Source organism: Dermacentor silvarum, chromosome 10 (genome assembly GCF_013339745.2).
Source record: "Dermacentor silvarum isolate Dsil-2018 chromosome 10, BIME_Dsil_1.4, whole genome shotgun sequence".
Lineage (NCBI taxonomy): Eukaryota > Metazoa > Arthropoda > Arachnida > Ixodida > Ixodidae > Dermacentor > Dermacentor silvarum.
The window spans coordinates 136,225,299-136,249,721 of record NC_051163.1 but is presented as its reverse complement, the minus strand read 5'-3'; the positions used below and the strand labels follow the sequence as shown (position 1 = coordinate 136,249,721).

Genomic DNA, 24,423 nt, shown 5'->3' with positions numbered 1-24,423 from the left:
AGGAACCAGCTTAACACCCGTGCTCTGCATTCTTCGTCCCTGTTTATTTGCGCGCAAAAATTTTGAGAAAATGAATCTGTTCCAACTAGGCCGACTCGCAGCTATGCTTCATAATCAGAATTGGTTTTGGCACGTAAAACCACAGAAAGAAGAAGAATGTTGTTGTCTATCGCCACAGGAATAAGATAACGACGAAAATTGTCGAAGCAGCAGAGATAGCTAGAGCAGGTGAGGATTGTGTTAGCACGCCGTCTATTCTTTTATCTAAAAAAGAGCTTGAATTTTCGGCATAGTAGCCACATGACTGGTTTTCCTTTTCTTCTTTCTCTTCAGTGTGTCTGTTGCAGTTCCTTCCCTGTGAGTGCTTACCAGCTGCGATAAATTAATTGTTGAAAGTTAGCGCTCGTCCTGTGTTCGTTCTTGTGTCGTTCTAGCGCTATGTATCCCAGTTTACGATTGAACTACCAACACGCTCCAACTTCTTGCCTGTTATTTAGTTCAAGCAACTCTGAGCTGACAATGTAAACCATAGAAATAGAACACATCTACTCTTCTGCTAACGGGTCCATCAGCAAACAATGATACAGAAGGAAACCTCCCTTGTCGTTGGAGGCTTGAGAAACATCAATGCCGAGGCGTACCTGGAAACTGCCTTTAATTCTTTGGGTGCCGATGTCTCGCGGTTAGCGTTTTTTTTTTTTTTTTTTTGTTCAGACCGGTTTTCTCATTTCCTTTTTTTGTGCAGCTGTGGCTCAAGGTTCGTCCGACGTTTACCTCCAGATTTTTTACAGGCACCTTAGACGGATTAGGCAATGTTTGTGTGAAATGGTGTCCGATGTATGTCATTGTATTTGGCATGTTTCACGGTAAGATACATCGGGCATTTTTTTTCGGCCGATCAAAGCAGATACAGCCGTTATTGCAGCAGTCATACACACGGCGACCTGCGCGGCTTAGGTCGAGTCAGGCACACAACGCACACAGAATGAGCACTGGAGCGAGCTTCGCTACAGAACTATGCGCGCACAAGCGCAAATGCACGCCCGCACGTACCTTGTTGCTAAGAAGACCTTTTCTGCCCAGCAATCGATTGAACACCGCTGTCGAGACGTTAGCGTCGAGTGCGCTGAGCGGGTCATCCAGAATGTACACACTGCTGTCATGGTATGCCGCCCTTGCCAGGGAGATCCTCTGCTTCTGTCCACCGCTGAGGTTGTAACCCTGCATCCATGATCCCACTGTCAGTAGCTTCCATGAAACTATCGCCAACGCCTGGTATTTTCGCTAGGAATATAGGCAATGGCGTTTATACTTACGTAGGAAGAAGCCTCGGGGTTAGAATCACGAATCTGGGCTTCTCATGAAAGGCTTACCCGGCCTTGCTTAGCGCTTGGAACCCTTCTTTTGAAGCACTCTCCGGTAAAAACTCGTTCATGAAGGCATATCTATGTGGGAAATGGCACCCTTATGTGCTAAACTGCGGCGCCGATTGATTATTCTGTACTGAGACGCGAAACCACACTATTCTGTAGTGACAAACTTCTCATCATCTTGTTTCCGGAACCGCTGGGGAAATAAACTGTCGATGTACCGGATGTTTAGCAGCATGTTTCAAGTGTGTATCCTGCTTTATAAAATACTGAACGGTATCGATGTAGCTATATTCATGTGAACTATATTTATGTCGGTTGTTTATATCTTTGTTGAACAGTAAATCAACGTTACTGTTTCTTAATTATATGCGAGATCAGGCACTAGCTACTTCTTTGCTGCAACCTGCAATTAGAAGAGGAACACTATGGGAAGAACACTGTCACAGCAATACAATATCACTCAAGGACGAGTTCCCGCGAGGGGTTCGTAAATGGTCGCACATGATCTAGATGTTCACAAGTTTGAAAAAAGAAAAGTAGCACATGTATTATAACGTGAACTGGCCATGTAGAGCCTGCGACTACCTTTTGCTCTGTGTGCGCTGCCTGGTTAGCGAATCAGGAGTCGGGTAGGTACACACTAGGGAGCATCAGTATAGGCCAGACATGTACATAACGAATTACTTGTGATTAACAACTTGTATGGCGCATTCGCAGTTTGCAGCGCTGATTTATTCCTTAATCCACAAAACTGAGTAAAGTGTGGTTCGCGAAGAATAATTCTTGGGACAAGCTGACGTTGGCAGGGTCAATAAGTTCACTGAGATCATCGAGGTGTTCCCGGTCCGCTCAGCCAGTAGAGCACCAATCTAGCGCTGTGGCAAACAAAAGCGCACAAAGCTTGCGTGAAGGCTTTCTTGAATGACAGCTGTCCTTAAGGCCTAAGTGTAGAAGCAACAAGCACTACGAATTCCAACATGTCGAACCACCTTAAGGTGCAGCTGTGCCTCTGGGCAAACGTAAGGATTTAAACACATGTAACACGCTGGCGTGCTTCGAGTAGACAACGGGTAAACCAATTGGAATCCATTTTTTTTTTGCATTTACTTAAAACTGCATGTATACTTGTACCAATTGCATATCAGATTTTTTCGGGGACCTGAAATGTGTTGCAGAAATTAAAAAAAAATCGTAATCTCAAAAAATAGGAACCAGCTTGCAAGCCCATTCTACGCACTAAGAAGCGCTATCACAGCTCTGAACTTAATCTTTTGGAGCAACGAAAGCAGACAGACGTTATATATAAGTTTACAGCTAACGCAAGTCTGTTACGGTGCATAGGAGGGCTTCACGCAAGTGCTACTCTATAATTAGTGATATACTTCAGAGAGGTGTATATTATACTATTTTGTTAAGTTTACGTGTCAGAAGAACATATGCAAGGCACGCGTAGTGTGCGTGGATGTCTGTCATGTGTCAGGTGCGTGACGCATAAGTCATCTATTGCCCGAGCCAAATAGCACTACCATGAAGAATTAATTGTTTGGCTAGTTGGTCTTGCATCGTCACTGGTGAAGAAAATTAGCGCAACAAAAGAACAAAAAAATTAAATTATGGGGTTTAAAATGAGTTTTAAGTGGAATACTTCTGCTAGCGTGGAATGCTTCTGCTATAAATTAAGTTAGATTACGGGGTTTTTCGTGTCGAAACCACGATTTAATTACGAGGCACGCCGTAGTGGGGGACTCCGGAAATTTGGATCACCTGGGGTTCTTTAACGTGCACCTAAATCTAAGCACACGGGTGCTTTCGCATTTCGCCCAAATAGAAATGCGGCCGCCGTGGCCGGGATTCGATCCCGTGACCTCGTGCTGAGCAGCCCAACTCCATAGCCACTGAGCAACCACGGCGGGTGAACAAAAGAACAACAAGCACAGGAAGGGAATATGCACGTTAACTTTTTTTCCCTTCCTGTGCTCAACGTCAGTTTTTGTGCTAGTTTTGCTCGTCATTTCACACAGGCCCGATTGCTCGTTTTGCGCCCCTCTTTTTTGCTGCTTGTCGGTGCTGTCCCGAATATTTAATCCCAGTTTATCAATCCGCCGAGACCGTCTAGCGAATCTATAGGCCTTGACCTTATATGATTTCGTGCACTGCCCCATAAACGTGCTGCGTTCATCACGTTTCTTGAGTTCTAACAGTTTTTTTATCGGTTTTAGTACTTTGTTCAATTCAGCCTATTGAGGTGCATTACCTAAAGAGGCCGGCGGATGTTACGGGAGACACAAAATGCTATGTCCAGCTTGTTAACTATTCATATTCGCTAATGAACTTTAATAAGTGGTCACTTTCGAGCGCATCCTGCAATTGAAATATTGCAGCCGAGAAGTAGGGAAGCGAAGATGTGAAGCAAAAACATTGAGACTCGCGCAATTTTTAAGATATCTGCCTCGACAACCTGTTAATAGAGCACGGACGTTAATGTTGAGATCATCCTCGTCATGGAGGCTGTGTGAAAAGGTTGGCGGTGCAGAAAACAGATGCACACATGACTAGTGCTGAGCTAACAACTCACAGTTTTTGCGAACTGCAAGAAATAAATACAAACAGTCCGCCCTCGTACCTTGAGCCTAGGCCAAACCTTCGCAACCTTCATAAGGAACTTGAACTTCTTCACGAAGCCCAGACCGGCCAGCTTCTGTCAGCAGCAAGGTTACACCTCATAAACCCGCACTCTACCATAGCTCTAAATGACCGGCATGCCCGGCCAGAGGTACGGCCGAACATCTTCTGTGGAGCTGCTCTGCCTTTGACACGATCCGAGAAAGGACACTTCACTCCCTGGGCGGGAACCGACCTCGCACCCTGCAGGAGTGGCTCGACCCGCCATCTCACACCGGGCCCTACGGCTCAATCCAACTTTTGTGTGCTTTTCTGGAGTTTTTCAGGGAAAAGGTAGGGTCTGGCCACCTCGTTGCAGAGCCGACCTCGGGACCACTTCACCTTGAGAAAGAAGAGAACACCGGTCCCCCTTCCCCACCGCCATAGAGCACCTCTTTCTTGCCGCAAGGTTTGACCTAATAAATGCAGAAATTAAGACGTTTAAAAAAAGAACTTGAACCAACTCGGCCTATTTTTCACCCTATTGCAAGATGATCCTTAACTGCATGACGCAGTATTTTTAGAAACTGTTAGTAGAACACCCATGTATTTCGTAGCACACTTTAAGGTCGGAAACCTAGAAACCAGTGCTAGACCCACAAGTTAGACTTAGAAAACATGTCTTCCTTACTGCTCGGCTTCGATTTCGCAAATAAACTTATTCTACAGCCGAAATACAGAGGAATTTCCCATTCCCGGTGTGTGAAGAGGTGTGAGCGCTAATACAAGCTTCACGGTTTTTTGAAATTCTAATAATAACTTGAGTTATCAGCAGTTTTCTAAACGTAGTTCTTTTCCAGCATACGAGAAACACTCTGGGCACATTTAGTACGTGGCTGGTTCGCCTGCATTAGTTCACTTTGTGCCAGGCAGTACACTGATTTTCACTTGAAGAGTTAACGATGCGGCCACTTCGCTAAGAGAAATAACCACTGTTTGTCATAAGATTTGGTGAGTCCAATATTGGAGGCAATACAGCTCCAAACGTCCTTGCGGATATTAAGAAAAACACGCTGAAGTCTCACGTTGAGATTCTGTGCTGCAGCACCAAATGTTCCCTGTAAACGGCAGCCATTTATTTATATCACTAGCAGGGAACTGAAAATGTTAAACGCACCTTTTCTCCAAGTTCGGTCAGATCTCCGGCCGGTAACGACAATATGTCTCTCGTCAGGGCGCAGGCTTCAAGTACCTCCCGGTAGCGGTCGGGCTCGTACGCTTTTCCGAACAGCACGTTATCCCGGAGAGTCATGTTGAACACGCAGGCAACTTGCGGCACGTAGGCCACTCTACCCTGTACGCCATAAAAGCAGGAGCACTAGTTGCAACACATGCGGTTTGTGGAATACAGTGCTGTTTTGTGTAGTTGGTCATCGCTATAGCAGACGACTTCAGCCTAGCGCACTGTATAAAAGTGTTTTGAGTGATAGAACCTATATATAAATATTACACGTATTGTAGAACTATCGTAACAGGAGTCTCCGGTAAGCCTCGTGCAATTCAACCATCAAGTAGATTTGGTGAGCCGTTGTAGCTCTTGTATCTGGTGGAAGAAAAGTTTATAACACTGCAAATCATACGGCTCAAAATTAGTCCATCTAGCAGAACATCTGTATTGAAAATCTTAAGAACAGCCCGCGAAAAAAACACGGACAGGAAAGAAGAAGTACGCGCGCTTAAAGATGAAGCTTAATCAATTTGGCCAAAAGTTTGTTCCCCTAAATAATAACGTGATTTGAACGCAGTGAAGAAACGCACGCGGGTGAACACGAATGATACAGAATGCTTGTAATAGCGGACGCAACGTCGCATAAGTTTGCTGCTTTGTTAGGGAATTGCGTTATAACTTTTTCAGACCATGTCGATTAACATTTCTCATTTTATTGCGGATTTCAGACTGCATTGTACACCTTGGCTGGCAAGTTATGAGGCGCGAGATAAGATATCGAGGAAAGCGGGCAAGGTCGGGGCATAAATTGAAATGGTAGAAATTCTACCTGTGCTTGTTGGTAATTCATTCAATCAATCAACTATTTCTATATTCTTTTTGAACTTGAAACGAGGCGACTGGGCAAAAAGCTGAAACACCTTGACTAGTGTCCTGCCCCCTTTCACAGTAAACAGCATGTGTAGCGATGAGTATCTTCCTTAAAGCAACCTAATAGACGTTGGAAGAATATTCGCAAATAAAAAAAATCACAAGAACCAAAAATAAATAGCAATAGCATGCTTGACATAACATAAATCAAAGAGTATGTTTACAAATACATGTAGAGATACTGAACAGATGTTATTTCGCACGCTAACTAAAAGCAATGAACAACTAGAAATACTAATGAGAGAAGCCAGTAGGTGGTATATACTTTAGGTTAGCACATTCGATACACATTGTCATGCAAATAACACATGCACCTCTATTCAGGTGTACTTGTTTTTGGGTGTGGGTGTCTGGGAATGTGTGAATGCATGCATACATGTCAGTGTGCTCTTTTGTGCTCTACAGTCACATACTAAAAAAATGTCGCTCAGCTTGTACTGTTCCCGTGGTTAGCAAGATCATCGTGACGACACCAGTCCGTGCAATAGGAGATGCAGTAGCGGTGAGTGATCGGGCAACAATGCCAGGAACAAAAATTAACATATATTGTCGGCGCTCCAAATTGAAGTTACAGAATGAATTTGGCGCCAACAATACTTCAGCGCTTACTTTTGTTACAAACACTTTGCGAGTTTTTGTGTGTTGAAAGTGATGAAATAGAACACGCAGGTGTTAGCTGACAACAGCTGCTTTTGCGCTTCTAGACATTGTCACTTTTTACGGGCTCTACCTTAGCGACAAAGGGTGTGTGAAAATCTACCAAGAACCAATGCAGCATTCAAAGTTTGAGTGTAACACTGATATGGCTGATATATCATCTGACTTTGGTAACAGATGTTGCTTATGTGATTTATTTAGTTATTTATTTACAAAATACTGCAGGCCCATGCAGGCCCAAGCAGCAGGAGTAAAATTACAACCGAACATTCAGAATTACAATACAATACAAGCATATAAGCATTCAAAAGAAAACAAACCAAAAGGCTCACATCTCTTTGCGATATTAACAGATTAAAATTTATCAGGTCTCTTGAGTCAGTGCTGTTTTGCAATGGTAATGGTACTGCGTTCCATTCTCCAATAGTACGGGGGAAAAAGGAAAGTTTAAAACTGTTAGTTCTTGTTTGATAGGGAGTTAAATCTTTAGAGCAGTGATGTCTGGTTACTCTTGTAGTTAATGTGCGCGCATATGGAGCAGGATCGATAGAGAGTTTGTTATTTTTGAGGAGGAAAAGAAATTTAGGCCTTAGAATTCTCCGCCATAGGTGTAATGTCTGTATACCTTGATTGCGTATGGTAGTTGTTGGTGAGTCGCTTATACGGTACTTAGAAAAAATAAACCTAGCTGATTTCCACTGATTCATTTCTAGTGCAATAATGCTGTGTTTATTATGTGGATCCCAGACTGTGCATGCGTATTCCAAATTCGGCCGAATGATTGATTTGCATGCATGAAGTTTAGTTTCCAGGGACGCTTGTTTTAGTTAATGACGCAGAATATACAGGTTACGAAATGAGGCAGCATATACGTTAGAGATATGTGAATTCCAACATAAGTTGTTAGTTATTGTCACACCTAAATATTTATATTCATGTACTTCAATAAGATGATGAGTAGGAAAATTATAGGAAAACTTCCACCTATGTCTCTTCTTGGTTATTTGCATGTATACTGTTTTTTCATCATTCAACTGCATGTCACACTGTTCACACCATGAATAAATGCTGTGAGAGTTAGTTTTCAAAAGTTCCTGATCCTCTCTGCAAGTAATTTCATGAAACAAAATTCAGTCATCCGCAAATAAACGAACTTGTACTGGTTCAGTAACAACGTTAACAATATCATTCATAAAAATCAAAAACAAGAGTGGTCCCACTTCGCTACCTTGCGGTACTCCGGAAGTAACGGGCAAACGACGCGAGTGGTGACCCTTAACAGAAACCGACTGTATGCGGTTTGCCAAGTATGCGGAAATCCAGTTTATTATGAAAGGTGGGAGGGCAATGTATTTTAGCTTAAAAATAACTTTTGATGTGAAACAATGTCGAATGCTTTTCGAAAGTCCAAAAAATACGCCAGTTTGACCAGACCTGTTGATGGTCGATTGGAAACCTATTGATCCCTCATCCGATTTGAAACCTAATAATGTGGTGGCGTGGAGCAGAGGTAGAAAACCCGGCTTCAAATCTGAAGGTCGTAAGTTCGAATCCTACTCCAGTCCACTACATTTTCAGGAATGGAGTGGCGCCTGAACAGGCAATAAAAGAAAAAATATCGGCTAGAGCTAGCGGGCTATACTAGTCTAAGTGCAACCAAATTAGGAAGGCCCACTAAGCTTCAACAAAGTCACTCCCTCACCAGAACAGGAATTGGAGTGTTCGGCCACTACCTCCCTCATGACTCCTACAATTTACCCATGGCCCTCAGTCCCCAGCGGCTGCGGAGAACCAAACCAAGGTGGTGGTCAGACCTGCGACACGGCAGAGGGTGCTAAGAATGTCTGGGTCTGGACCGGCCGCCAATGGAAACTGAACCTGGTAACGTTCAACACGCACACCCTCTCGAGTGAGGCTAGCTTAGCAGGACTATTTGAAGAATTATCAGGCATTGCGTGGGATGTTATCAGCCTTAGTAAGTGAGGTTAGACGAACTGGCGAGGCTTACACAATGCTGACTAATGGCCACGTCCTCTGCTACAGAGGTCTTCCAGATAAGAGAGAATCCGGGGTAGGATTTCTAGTCCATAAGAACATAGAAGGCAACATTGTTGAATTCTACAGCATTAATGAGAGGGTAGCAGTTGTAATAAAGCTGAACAGGTGGTACAAAATGAAGGTAGTACAAGCCTACGCCCCAACCTCTAGTCACGATGAGGAAGAAATAGAACAGTTCTATGAAGAGAACTAGCAATGAGAAAGGTGCAAACTCAGTACACTGTTGTCATGGGCGACTTCAATGCAAAAGTGGGGGAAAAGCAGGTTGGTGAGCAAGCAATTGGCAACTACGGTATCGATTCTAGGAATGCAAGAGGAGAGATGTTAGTACAATTCGCGGAAAGGAATAGGCTCCGAATAATGAATACCTTCTTCAGGAAGCGCAGCAACAGGAAGTGGACCTGGAAAAGCCCTAATGAAGAAACAAGGAATGAAATAGATTTCATACTTTCTGCCGATCCAAGCATAGTGCAGGATGTAGGAGTGTTAGGTAAGGTAAAGTGCAGTGACCATAGGTTAGTGCGGTCTAGGATATCTGTCAATTTGAAGAGAGAAAGAGAGAAATTAGTCAAGAGGAAACAGGCTAACCTAGAGGCAGTAAGGGTAAAGCAGACTAATTCAGGCTGGTGCTCTCAAACAAATATGCAGCCTTAGAAAATGAAGATAAAGACAACATAGAGGTAATGAATGAAACCGTAACTAGGTTGACCTCAGAAGCAGCAATTGAAGTGGGAGGTAAGGCCCCAAGGCAACCAGTAGCTAAGCTCTCCCAAAAAACAAAGGACCTAATAAAGAAACGACAAAACATGAAAATGTCCAACTCAATAGACCAGATAGAATTCGCTGACTGTCAAAACTGATCCACAAGAAGAAAGTAAGAGATATTCGAAATTATAACGAGGGAAAGATTTAGGAAGCCGTAAAATATGGACGCAGCTATAAATCAGTGAAAAGAAATCTTTGCATAGGACAAGGCAAGATGTATGCACTGAAAGATAAGCATGGTAATATCATCAGCAATTTCGATGACATAGTAAAAGCAGCGGAAGAATTCTCCACTGACCTGTACAGTGCCCAAAACAGCCAAGCTACTTTCATTCGAAATAGTGATGAACCGGATACAGAAGCTCCTTCTATAAATAGCGATGAAGTTAGAAGGGCCTCGAAAGCCATCACCAGGGTAAAGCTGCTGGAGAAGATAGAATAACAGTAGATTTATTCAAAGATGGAGGAGATATGCTTGAAAAGCTTGCGGCCCTCTATACGCAATGCCTCCCAACTTCAAGTGTACCAGAGAGCTGGAAGAGCGCCAACATTATAGTAATCCATAAGAAGGGAGACGTTAAAGAATTGAAGAATTATAGACCGACTAGCTTGCTTTCAGTATTCTATAAAATATTCACCAAGGTAATTTCAAATAGAATCAGGGCAACACTTGACTTCAGCCAACCAAGAGAACAGGCTGGCTTCAGGAAGGGATGGATATTCTACGATGGATCATAGCCATGTCATCAATCAGGTAATTGAGAAATATTCGGAGTACAATCAACCTCTCTATATGGCTTTCATGGGTTATGAAAAGGCATTTGATTCAGTAGAGATAACAGCAGTCATAGAGGCATTGCGTAATCAAGGAGTACAGGAGGCATACGTGAATATCTTCGCAAACATATTCAAGGATTCCACAACTACCTTGGTTCTCCACAAGAAAATAGAAAGTTACCTATCAAGAATGGGGTAAGACAAGGACACACAATCTCTCCAATGCTCTTCCCTGCATGCTTAGAAGAAGTATTCAAGCTCTTAGACTGGGAATGCTTAGGAGTGAGGATCAATGGCGAATATCTCAGCAACCTTCGGTTTGCAGATGACAATGTCCTATTCAGCAACAATGGAGACGAATTACAGCAAATGATTGAGGACCTTAATCGAAAAAGTGTAAGAATTGGGTTGAAGATGAATATGCAGAAGACAAAGATAATGTTCAATAGCCTGGCAAGCGAACAAGAATTCAGGATCGCCAGTCAGCCTCTAGAGTCTGTAAGGTAGTACATTTATCTAGGTCAATTACCCACAGGGGACCCTGATCACGAGAAAGAAATTTACAGAAGAATAAAATTGGGTTGGAGTGCATACGGTTGGCATTACCAAATCCTTACGGGGAGCTTACCACTGTCGTTGAAAAGAAAAGTGTACAATCATTGCATTCTACTGGTGCTAACATATGGGGCAGAAAATTGAAGGTTAACAAAGAAGCTCGAGAACAATTTCAGGACCACACAAAGAGCGATTGAACGAAAAATCTTAGGACTAACAATAAGAGACAGGAAGAGAGCGGTGTGGATCAGAGAACAAACGGCGATAGCCGATATTCTATAGTCGGATAGAACTTTAGAAGACAGCGGCATTTGCCCCTCAAAGGCGGATGCACGCGAGCCGGCACCAATAGGCGCGCACTTCAGGTGAATTCATGAGCCGGATGGCCGGTGTCCCCGCCGACGGAGAACATGCCTAACATGGCCGCCCTCGCTTCGAACTGGGCCGAGTCGCGTCAGCTCTATGCGTCTCCCTTCGTCAGAGTGAATTCGAATTGTTTGTGGTGGTCTGTCATGCCGGAAATATTATTGTGAGCTTACGATGCACAATTTGTGCCGCGTGCGTTTTTTCTGAGCCGTGAGCCGGCGAACAAAGATTGCAGCGAACATCGGTGACGCTGCGCTGCTCTTCGTGTGGAAACAGGATCCCGCGGCGGCATACCGCCACAAACAAACATCGTACGTGTTTGTTCCGTGGTGTTTTGTATTGCTCCTAAGTGAAGTTACGACGAGGAGAGTTCGCCAAAGTCTGGTACCTACTGTGAGCGGCGGGTGTGTTTGTGTACTGTGCCGCTGCGTTTCTCGTCGGACGTGGTGAAGTGATGGAGCAAAACCATTATCAGGATAAATGAGAAAAGCGTGCGCGGATGAATCCAACCTGCGAGTTTCTCAACAGAAAAGATTTGTGAAAGCAACCTCCAACGCAAAGATTCGTTGCTGCCAGCTAAGCGTGCAAACGACCGATAGTTGGCAGCAGTGTGATAAGATAGACGAGCGTCTAGCAGCGTGGTTCGAGTGTTGTGTAGCACCATCGATTGATTGCTTTCCACCAATGCTAACAATCAGTGACTAACACGCGCTTGCTTGAGCGAATGTCATTGGATTGTTAACGGTCAGGCGTTTGGAAGCAGTGTCTGTTTCCTTAATGTCAGCCTGAATGCTAATTTAAACTTGACTGATACACTGGTGCCGTTGCAAGGGAGCTTGGCATTAATTCGCGTCGCTGTGTGGCTTAGAACTCTTCGCTCTCTGCACGCGCCAGCTGTAGAAAGCCTGCTGTGACACAATCGCGCATAAGCTGTGCTTTCAGCGTTCGACTTGCTTTCCCACAACACAGCTTTGCGCTTTGTCGTGATATGTCACTACTAAAAAATTCCTATGACAGTGAAGGCAACAGAGCCAATATGTACATTAAAAAAAGTACGACAATGTAGGCACAGCTGCTTGTGAACTGACTCCTAATAGTTCTACTCGCGTCTGCGTTAAATGTGTGTGCGTGTTTTCTTCTGTGTTTGTTTATATTTGTTATTTCGCCCTTTTTTGTATTTTAGATCTTACATTTCGCGCTCGCGTTTGTGTTCGTGTGTGTGAATATGTGAGTTCTTCCGTGCGTGTATGTATTTATTCCTATTTCTATCCTTCTATTTTTGCATTTGTTCTTGTAAGCATGCTGCAGCCACGACTTTCTTTACAATTCCATTAACTCGTCTCATTCAAAGCACCAAGTCCTGTGAATAGCAGGGCTGGTCTCTTCGATGTCATTAAAGCTATTTTTCCTTGTCTACCTTGCCTCCTCAGTCTGCCACCTTGCTTTGTTTTCTCCTACTATGCTGACCTTGCTTCTTGTGCTGCTGTCGCAATGTGATTAACCAACTTGCACTAAAGAAAGTTCTATCAGCTGTGCACGTCAACAGAAACAAACATTGACAGATACAAAATGTTAAAAGCATCACGTGGCTTGCACAGTTACTTCGTCTCTTTCCCCTGTTAATGTGTTTATGCATCAGTGCATACGGTAGCTTGCCAGAAGTGCACATGAAAAGGTGCCATATTGTGAAACAGCACCTTGCTATGTTGTTGCATTCAGTCTTAATAAGCAGATGGCTTTGCTGCCGTCACATGTGGTGGTAGACATATATAACATTGTGCAGTGGGGGATCATTTCCTGTCTTGACGCTTTCATCATTACAAATGCAGTTTTCTAGTGAATGGAGTCCAGCAAAACAGTGCTGTGAGACCTTTTTCAACTTTCACCATTTATTACTTCCCCAATATCACTGTCTGAATCTGTCCGTCACTTTGCCTACGGCTTGTAATGAACAAAGTTACTCACTAAAACACGTTCAAGTATACTGAGCATTTTTCCGGTACGTAAATATGACAAAAAATGCTAGCAAAGTTAATCACGTTAATAATTGTGCTTGCATTCGCATTAATTGCTCGACTCAGATTAACAAATTGAAAATTGGCTATGACAACACTTCAATTTTCAGTGCAGACTGCTAACGGAGCCATAAAGCGTGCTCCGACTAATTTCACTATGGGGCACGTCAAACTCGATGGTGGCTGCCTGAATGAGCAGTTTGGGCTTCGCTAAGCTAATGATGTTTTATATTTGTTCTCTTAATCGCATTACTTGTGTGAGCCGGATAACAAAATAAACAATGCAACCACATGAATGTGCTTTGTCATTCAAGCTGCTGACAGTGGCTGTCAGTTTTGTGTTGTCTGCTGATATTTCACCACCACTCGCTATGACATGACTGTGATTTCCAGTGCCGACTGCTAACAGAACCATAAAGCGTGCTCTGACTACTGCTATTTCACTATGGGGCGCGTCAAACTCGACGGTGGCTGCCCGAATGAGCATTTTGAGCCCGCCAAAGATAATCAGGGTTAACAATAGTGTTTCAATTCAGATATGCCAGCATTTAAATGTGTTTTTATGCCACTTCTTAAATCGAGCACAATGTGTACAGGACGTTGCTTATCAGAATTTAGCTTCTATTATAAGGAATATGCCATAAATGGAACTGCTTATTTATTTGAGAGGTCACGGAATGGATGGTTGGCTGTTGCGAACCCACCGGCAAAATTTTGGTAGCCCTAATAAGGGCTGTTCTTTTGTTATTAAGAAGCGTTTATGCTTCGTCGAGTGGCTCAATGCCAGACAGCTCGCAGTCGGAGTCGCTTTCTTCAGTGTCATATTCACCCAGCTGGATGATGATGGGTTGAATGTGCTCACTCCCAGACGTGTCAAGTCTGAACTTTGCCTCCAAGGTCCATCACATGCCGAATGCTCTTCCTCCAGTCTTCCGCCGTTACCTGCTTGATTTTCTCCCTCAAGAAGACGTCGACCGTGGACAGCTTGAAGTCTCTATTGTCCGCAGCGATTCCATTTTTGACCTTGGCCCACACAAGCTCAATGGGATTAAATTCGCAGTGGTACTGCGGGAGCCTGAGTACAATGCAACCGGTCCTTACAGCTGTGTTGTCTACGATGTAGCTTAGAAAGCGTGACTTTACAGATGCCACCAGCTCAAGCAGCTGCTTCTTTATCATCCTTTCACCGTAGGTGATGTTCTTGCTTGTGAACCACTCCTGTATCTTTTCCTTCTTCCAGGCCGTCGTCGGCAATTTCTCTTCTCGCCGGCTATGGTAAGGTGCATTGTCTAAAACAATGACGCTACCAGCTGGCAACTTCTGCAGAACGTCATTGAACCAGCCCTCAAAGCGATTGCCGTCCATTTCTTCGTGGTAGTCGCCTGTCTTTTGGCCTCTGAATACATTCAAGCAGCCGTCGTCGAAACCATCCTCGCTGCCGATGTGCGTCACGATCAGGCGCTGACCTTTCCCGGAAGGTTGTTTTAGACCCGTCGTCAGGCCATTCGCTCGAGCGAACAGGCGTCCGCTCTTCTGCACCACGGTGTCTGTCCACACGATCCACCGAGTGAGTCCCGCCGTCACCCATGTCTCGTCCAGGTAGAAGATCTTTTTGCCTTCCGCCCGGTAGCACTCCACGTCACGGAGGTAGCGATTCCGCATATCGGTGATGTCATCCCGGTCGATAAGCAGCGAGTTGCGGCTTCTCTTTTCGTGCTTGAAGCCGATCTCGGCAAGCAGGCGACGCACAGTACACCGCCTTAGTGATGGTACGGTGGCTAGATGGGTAGGTGTGCCGACCGGCGCGTCTGTAGCGTAGTTCACCGCTTCTCCGCGTCATGACGCAAAATTGGCGCTGCGGTCAGTAGAACGGTTCCGCAGCGCGCGTCGTCTGCTACAGAAGGCTGGCGGCGAGCAAAAAAAAATAAAGCCCGTATTGGAATAGTTGTGTGTCGTCTGTTCGTGTCTGTTTCAAAGGTGAAGAGCTCCGACTCTCTCGTACTGTTTGCAAGTTCCTAAGCGATGTGGAATGTTCCAGGACGGAAAATGACTGGCGAGATTAGCGGCGGCATTGCTCCAGCAAAGAAAACCACAAAGGAGACTTACTGCTTTACTCCGAACTGCAAGTCGGGCTCTAAATTTGTGAGAAAGACAGCGGAAATGTTCCGCTGTCTGAAAGCGGAAATGTTCGCCCCGGGTTGCTGAGTAGCTTGCTCAGTATCGGCGACGTTAATGAGCCAGCCGTACACCGAAAAGCGTACACGTCGATGAGCTCCTCGACATTGGAAATTTGCAAGCCGCACATGAGGTGAGGTGCTCAGCGCCTGCAACATCGAACACCGCTGCACTGCTACAGGGAAAAGTGACTCTAGACTTATATTCTATATATCAGGCTATGTAGCAAGGAAGTTCCTGCAAAGAACCGAGTGCTCCGATTGTTCAGGGACATTACTGAATTCAACAGAATAAGTAGGTCAGGGCTGTTGCTCCCTTCTGAAGCACTAATCAAACTGCAGGTAGTATCGCTCGAAGACGCCTCCAAGCTGTGCTTCAGTTTAAATGAGTTATGAAGGAACAGTATCGCCGACTTTGCATCCTTTCTGCAGCTGAATCCTTCGAACTTGATCGGCTGTGAGCGGCACAAGAAAGAGCTCACAAAAGATGTTGTGAAGTTCTATTCAATTATACTCCTTTACTTTCTTGTCAAGGGCAAGAACACGGTGCGCGAAAGCAACAGGGGCAAGAGTAATCACCTGAAGCGGAGACGTGTGCTGTGAATAATGTTATGATGTTGTGGACCGTTGCGACCTTGTTGGCGCTGGGCTATTTATGTTGGTGCGTCTGCTGACTCAAGTTATGAGAGCGTTTCATGCATTTTAAATATATTCATGAATCTATGCCAAGACGTATTGCTTTATTTTATTGCAACCAAACAGTGAACCATATGCACTTAGCAACACAATTCGTCTCGCAACAATTTAAATAGCGTAACTGAGGCAACAATAAACACAACAGCTGGATTTCTCAAAATTGAAACATTATAACTTACTTAATATCCCGTAAACACGTTTCCCTATACCGTATAAAACCACTGCAGTATTATTTTATGCATGGAAAAAATTTATCTACGTATTTAATGCAATGGGCTGGAGCGCCGCGTTTATACCAATAAATGTGACCAATCGCCAAGCTAGTAAATTGACTTCAGCATATCGTGTCTTCTGAGTAGACGACCGTAACAAATTCCCAATTCTGGCTTTGCTTACAGTGCTCAAAACGGCATTGTATAACGCGTACTTCAAAGCTAGAGCAGCGGCCGCGATACTATCAAACACGCTGCTCGTCTACACAGCGAGGCCGACGTTGCCCGCAGCTCAGCCGTTATACTGTCCGCAGCGCCACTTCTGCGTCATGATGCGGAGAAGTGGGGAACTACACTCGGTCGGCACACCTACCCATCTAGCCACCGCAGTGATGGTAGTTTCATACGCTCCGAGAACTCGCTAGTTATCTTCTCAACCGTCGGTATCTCGTTGCGGCGAAAGAAATCATGCACACTAAAACCCCTATATATGAAAAGTAGCGCCATCCACTTCCCTTCTCCTCCGTTCCACTATGGCGCTCGGCGCGACCAGCGCGATCGAGGCGCGATATCGACAGTGGCGCCGCCTGCGTCGGTCCGTGACACGTATACATGTTTATCTTTCGCCGATGGCCGCTTTCCACCGGCTAACAAATGTTAAACGTTACCGCTCGGCGCAGGACGCGCCTGTATCGGATGTTTCTAGAACGTTATCGATGCTTCTTTCCGTTGCCTGTTTTCAGCGACGCTTATGTTATCTGATTGTATGAGCGACGCGAATTGTCTAGAACTTTCTGGAAGACACGCGCGTACCAGGCATTATTCTGGAACCTTCGATGACTCAGGTATAAAAGCGGACGCGTTTTGCCGCTGATCAGATTTTCGACGATCGCCGACTGTGTTCGCCGCAATCTTTGTGCTTTGAGTGTAGCTTGCTTTTGTGGGCACAGGTTCGCCCAATAAACAACCAGTTTCGTCATACACAGTTTTGCGACTGTTTTATTTACCGTCACTACTACGTGACATCTGGTGGAGGTGCTAGTTGGTTCATGCACCGAACGCCCCCGAAAGGCCGCGACCCAAGCCCGAAACCGGAGGACGAGACCAACGTCGCCAAGGACCAGCGAGCTAGACGTAGGCAGCAAGGACTTGTGCCGGAGTTCGGACTTCTTCCCGAAAAGACCACCGCAATCAAGGCCAAGAACGACCAGTAAATTTTAATTATGGGGTTTTACGTGCCAAAACCAGTTCTGATTATGAGGCACGCCGTAGTGGGGGACTCCGGAAATTTGGACCACCTGGGGTTCTTTAACGGGCACCTAAATCTAAGTACACGGGTGTTTTCGCATTTCGCCCCCATCGAAATGCGGCCGCCGTGGCCAGGATTCGATCCCGCGACCTCGTGCACAGCAGCCCAACACCATAGCCACTGAGCAACCACAGCGGGTAAAGAACGACCAGAATGGCAGCACCAGCGTCCCCCATCCTGCTGCAGCAACCTCGGGAGCCACCGACTTTTCGTGGATCATCGGCTGAAGACCCTGAAACCTGGCTGGAGACATACGAGAGGACCGCGACGTTCAACAAATGGGGCAACGACGACAAGCTGCGCCATGTTTATTTTTCATTGGAGGATGCTGCTCGGACCTGGTTTGAGAACAGAGAGACCAACCACCCTGGTGACGTGGGACCTATTTCGTGAGAACTTCGTGAGGACCTTCACGAATGTCGTGCGAAAAGAAAGGGTTGAAGTTTTATTAGAAACCAGAGTGCAATTGCCGAACGAGAACATCGCGATCTTCACGAAGGAGATTACTCGCCTCTTCCGCCACGCCGACCCCGATATGTCTGAGGAAAAGAAAGTTCGGTTCTTGATGCGGGGTGTCAAAGAGCAAATATTCGCCGGATTGATGCGCACCCCGCCCAAGAGTGTCACCGAATTTCTTTCCGAGGCCACAACGATCGAGAAGAAACTCGAAATGCGCGCCAGGCAATACAACCGCCGTGCCCTGACCAACTACGCCGATGCTCAAGCACTAGGCGCCGACGACCTGCGCGAGACCATCCGAGCAGTCGTTCGCGAGGAGCTGCAGAAGCTCTTTCCCGGGTCGCAGCCTGAAGTGGCATCTATCGCCGACGTCGTCAAAGAAGTTCAGCGCTCACTTGGAGATCCCGATCTGCAGCCGCAATCGCCACAACCCCAGCCGGAAGCGCTGACCTACGCCGCCGTTGCCCGTCGTCTAGGCCCCCTTCACGCTCGCGCCAGGGCGCCGTAACGCCGCAGTTCCGTCGTCCACCACCGCCGCCGCCGCCAGCACGCCCGCCCGTCGCCCAGCGTAGCTACCCAAAAAAGACAAACATTTGGCGCGCCCCCGACCACCGCCCGCTCTGCTATCACTGCGGGGAAGCCGGCCATGTCTACCGCCGATGCCCGTACCGCGAGATGGGCTTGCGAGGGTTCGCCGTCAACGCGCCGCGTCCACAGCTTGGCGAGCGACCACGTGACATCGCCGACTACCTCGCCGGAGCCCAGTGGCAACCACGACGACCCTCACGCTCGCCGTCACCGGGCCGCTACATCTCGCCGCATCGCCGTCAGTACACCGGTCCCACCCGGGGCCGATCTCCGAGCCTTTACCCGGGAAACTAAAGGCAGCAACCGATGGAGGTGCGGTTGCTGTACGATGCAATGCCGAAGATCCTCCGCCGCCGACGACGACGACGATTCGCGAATCATCACGACGAGATATCAGCATGCCGCCTAGCCTTGACAGCACTTCGCCGCAGAAAGAAGACCTTCCGACGCAACGTAGCAGCAGCAGAGCAAGCCGACGCAGCCGTGATCCGACGCCACGAATTAACCGCAACGCCAGACGCCGGTCTACCGATCTAGACGTGCTCATCGATGGTCATAACTTCACCGCTCTCGTCGACACTGGCGCCGACTATTCCGTCTTCAGTGGCGCGTTCGCCGCCAAGTTGAAGAAGGTGAAAACAGCCTGGCAAGGACCAAATATCCGGACAGCGGGAGGCCACCTAATAACGCCGACTGGAATCTGCACAGCGCGAGTCACGATAAACAACCGCACTTACCCGGCGAGCTTCGTAATCCTGCAGCACTGCTCCAGGGATGTCATCCTAGGCATGGACTTTCTAAATCAACACGGTGCAGTCATCGACTTAAGGTCCAAGTCGATAACGCTTTCAACGTACAACGCGATACCACTGGATACAAGCATAAGTTACCATGCCTTGAATGTGCTTGAAGAACAAGTCACCGTTCCGGCTCGCTCCAGCATAATGATTTCCGTCGGTACCGAAGTGCCTGCAGACATGGAGGGCATCATCGAGGGCGATCATCACTTACTGCTCGACCGTGAAATTTGCGTCGCTAGAGGCATAGCTGAGCTACGTGCAGGGAAAGCAACGGTGATGCTCACGAACTTCAGCCCCGAATACAAGCACATTAACAAAGGCACCACGGTCGTCTACATCGACGAAATAGTACAAGCCAGCAGTGCTTTCGCCTTCACGGATTCCAGTGCACCCGCAACGACGACTATAGTATCTGAACCAACTTTCGACGTCAATCAGAACCTTCCCAGGCATAAGAAAGAACAACTAAAAGCTCTGCTCCTGCAATACAAGGATTGCTTCTCGTCGTCGTCAAAAGTTCGACAAACCACTGTCGCCAAGCACCGCATCATAACCGATGAAAATGTCCGCCCACTGCGTCAGAGCCCGTACCGAGTTTCGGCGCGCGAACACGAGGCCATAAGGCAACACGACGAAATACTACGCGACGACATCATCCAGCCGTCCAAGAGTCCGTGGGCGTCCCCCGTAGTGTTAGTGAAGAAGGATGGAACCCTACGTTTCTGCGTCGATTATCGTCGCCTCAACAAGATCACGAAGAAGGACGTATACCCCCTCCCACGGATTGACGACGCCTTGGATCGACTATACAACGCAAAGTATTTTTCGTCGATGGACCTCAAAACCGGCTACTCGCAAATCGAAGTCGACAAGAGGGACCGGGAGAAGACGGCCTTTATAACACCAGACGGACTGTTCGAGTTCAAGGTCATGCCATTTGGTCTTTGCTCGGCACCTGCGACTTTCCAACGCGTCATGGATACAGTACTGGCCGGCTTGAAGTGGCAGACTTGCCTCGTCTATTTGGACGACGTCGTTGTGTTTGCCTCAAGCTTCGAAGAACACCTGCGGCGCCTTGAAACAGTTCTTCAAGAATCGAAACCTCCGGACTCACGTTAAAGCCAGAAAAGTGCCGCTTCGCATGTGAGGAGCTCTTGTTTTTGGGCCACGTCATCAACAAGTCTGGAGTGCGCCCCGACCCTCAGAAAACTGCGGCCATCCCCATTCCTCTGCCCGCTGACAAGAAGGCAGTGCGTAGATTTCTTGGACTGTGCGCCTATTACAGGCGCTTCGTCAAGGATTTTTCACGGATCGCAGAGCCACTGACGTATCTCACGAAGGCTGACGTCGAGTTCAAGTGGGAGACGCCGCAACTCAAAGCATTTGAAGAACTGAAGCGACGCCTGCAATCGCCGCCAATACTTGCGCACTTTGACGAAAACGCCGATACCGATGTCCACACCGACGCAAGCAGCGTAGGACTCGGCTCCGTGCTTGTGCAGAGGAATGATGGACTAGAAAGGGTTGTAAGTTACGCTAGCCGGTCGCTATCGAAGGCGGAAGCAAATTATTCCACAACAGAAAAGGAGTACCTCGCCATCATCTGGGCTACATCAAAGTTTCGCCCCTACCTCTATGGCAGGCCCTTTGAAGTTGTGAGCGACCACCACGCCTTGTGTTGGCTAGCTAACTTGAAGGATCCTTCAGGTCGCCTCGCACGATGGAGTCTGAGACTTCAAGAATTCGACATCACCGTCATTTACAAGTCCGGGCGAAAGCACTCTGACGCCGACTGCTTGTCTCGCGCCCCCGTCGAACCGCCGCCACAGGACGACCAGGATGACGATACTTTCTTGGGACCAATCAGTGCCGACGAATTCGCCGAACAACAGCGAGCCGACCCGGAACTAAGGAGCCTTGTAGACTTCCTGGATGGCAAGACCGTCATTGTGCCGAAGGTGTTCAGGCGAGGATTGGCGTCGTTTTTCTTGCAAAACGACATTCTCCTAAAGAAGAACTTCTCGCCTCTCCGAGCCAACTACCTCCTCGTGGTTCCCTCAGCATTGCGTACAGAGGTTCTGCAAGCTCTCCATGACGACCCAACGGCTGGACATCTCGGTTTTTCGCGCACTCTCGCGAGGATACAAGAAAAATACTACTGGCCTCGCCTCTCTGCCGACGTCGCCCATTACGTAAGGTCATGCCGAGACTGTCAGCGACGCAAAACATCGACGACAAGGCCAGCCGGACTTCTACAGCCGATCGAGCCACCTCACCGACCGCTCCAGCAGATCGGGATGGACTTACTGGGGCCTTTTCCGACGTCGACGTCCGGGAATAAATGGATCGTCGTCGCTACGGACTACCTCACCCGCTACGCCGAAACAAAAGCCTTGCCCAAAGGCAGTGCCGCCGAGGTAGCCCGATTCTTCGTTGAGAACATCCTCCTGCGTCACGGTGTCCCAGAAGTCCTCATCACCGACAGAGGCACGGCCTTTACGGCAGAACTAACTCAAGCGATCCTGCGGTACAGCCAGACAAGCCATCGCCGCACCACCGCCTACCACCCGCAGACGAATGGCCTCACCGAGCACCTAACTAAAACCATCGCCGACATGCTGGCAATGTACGTCGACGTCGAACACAAGACGTGGGATGCCATCCTTCCGTACGTGACCTTCGCATACAACACGGCCGTGCAAGAAACGACGCACATGGCGCCGTTCAACCTGGTCTACGGAAGGAACCCGGCAACGACGCTTGACGCCATGCTACCAGATGTCGCTGACGAAGAAAATCTCGACGTTGCCACTTATTTGCAGCGTGCCGAAGAAGGTCGACAGCTCGCCCGCCTGCGCATCAAGAACCAGCAGAGGACCGACAGCCGATACTACAATCTACGACGACGCTACGTCGAGTACCAGCCCGGCGACCGTGTTTGGGTCTGGACTCCGATACGCCGACGAGGACTTAGCGAGAAACTGTTGCGTCGCTACTTCGGACCATATAAGATAATCCGACGTACTGGCGCACTGGACTATGAGGTCGTGCCAGACGGCATTTCGCCATCACAGCGGTGCCGGGCACGACCTGAAGTCATCCACGTGGTGCGTCTTAAGCCTTCCTACGCCCGCTGAAGAGCTTATAGGTACTTTGTTACTTTGTTATTTTCTTTCTTTATTACGCGTCGTTTTGTTTTCGCTTTCGCGTTTGTTTGTAGCATCGGGACGATGCTTTTTAAGGGGAGGAAATTGACACGTATACATGTTTATCTTTCGCCGATGGCCGCTTTCCACCGGCTAACAAATGTTAAACGTTAGCGCTCGGCGCAGGCTGCTGAGCACGAGGTCGCGGGATCGAATCCTGGCCACGGCGGCCGCATTTCGATGGGGGCGAAATGCGAAAACACCCGTGTACTTAGATTTAGGTGCACGTTAAAGAATCCCAGGTGGTCCAAATTTCCGGAGTCCCCCACTACGGCGTGCCTCATAATCAGAACTGGTTTTGGCACGTAAAACCCCATAATTTTTAGCGCTCGGCGCAGGACGCGCCTGTATCGGATGTTTCTAGAACGTTATCGATGCTTCTTTCCGTTGCCTGTTTTCACCGACGCTTATGTTATCTGATTGTATGAGCGACGCGAATTGTCTAGAACTTTCTGGAAGATACGCGCGTACCAGGGATTATTCTGGAACCTTCGATGACTCAGGTATAAAAGCGGACGCGTTTTGCCGCTGATCAGATTTTCGACGATCGCCGACTGTGTTCGCCGCTATCGTTGTGCTTTGAGTGTAGCTTGCTTTTGTGGGCACAGGTTCGCCCAATAAACAACCAGTTTCGTCATACACAGTTTTGCGACTGTTTTATTTACCGTCACTACTACGTGACAATATCGACAGTGGCGCCACCGGCGTCGGGCCTGCCGTGGCAGACGACAGCTAACGCGATACCAGAGGAAATTCGAGGAAAACTTCAATCGCGCCCTGCGGAGAAGTTTTTGAGGCGCGATTTTGCTTCGTCAGTCAGTAACTGGTCTTAATAATGCCGTTTTTGAAGTAGCAACGCGACGATGCGAGACGGCGCAAATATCAAGCGTGCAGCAAGCGTTTGGCCACGACGAATGGTAAACAAAAAATGCCTTTTGCCCTCGCCTTGTCGGTTGCGGCAACTTAAGGAGCAGCAGCATGCCATCTCAACGAAGTTCTTGTCCCTAACACGTTTTATCCGTTTGTGCGTACAGCACTTTCGTCGCACAGGCCCGAGAATGGCAGTCGCAGCGCGCTGGAATTAAAAAAATATACAAAATCGCAACGCGTGCTTCCACGTGACACGGATTGACCAATGGGGGAGCGGAGAAGGCTGGGGCGACAGGAGGCGGCGAGGAGGAAACGCCGGGGTGAGTGCAGTGGCGGCAAGATCTAAGAATGGCGCTACTTTTTATATATAGGGGCTTTAGTGCACACATGATCTCAGCGCGCACAACGTGAAGCTGTCAAACTTCGCGCTGCGTCTCCTCTTCTCCGCATTGCGTGGGCGCTTTCGCGAGGGCGCCGTCAGTTTGCCACCCGATAATGCGAAGCTTTAACTTCCTCCCTCACCCTGAACACAGTCCTTTCGCTGACACCAAGCATGTCGGCGACAAACTTGCTCGTGTCCTCCACGCTGCGTTCAGGCTGCCTGTTACGCCAAAACGTGTAGCAGTGGAAGATCATGTTGCGTGAATCGCTGTTCAGGATGTGGCCGCTCTTGTTCTTGCCGAGGCTCCTTGGTGGTGTGGTCATCGAGGCGACACAAGGCTCGTTCGGCAACAAAGGATCGCGTTCCCATGTCACCTCGCTGGGCTCCGTGGCGGAAAACTGG

General features: G+C 47.7%; 1 protein-coding gene across 1 annotated transcript in view; it reads right to left on the bottom strand.

Moving 5' to 3' along the window:
• LOC119431864 (ATP-binding cassette sub-family C member 2) overlaps nucleotides 1-24,423 on the bottom strand; it is a 191,937-nt gene that overhangs the window by 109,552 nt on the left and 57,962 nt on the right. Inside the window, exons 6-7 of the mRNA XM_049658085.1 lie at nucleotides 5,152-5,328; nucleotides 1,054-1,221 (exon numbers count right to left, since the gene is read on the bottom strand). Of these exons, the coding sequence (XP_049514042.1) occupies nucleotides 1,054-1,221; nucleotides 5,152-5,328 (345 nt within the window). The remainder of the gene's footprint in view (nucleotides 1-1,053; nucleotides 1,222-5,151; nucleotides 5,329-24,423) is intronic.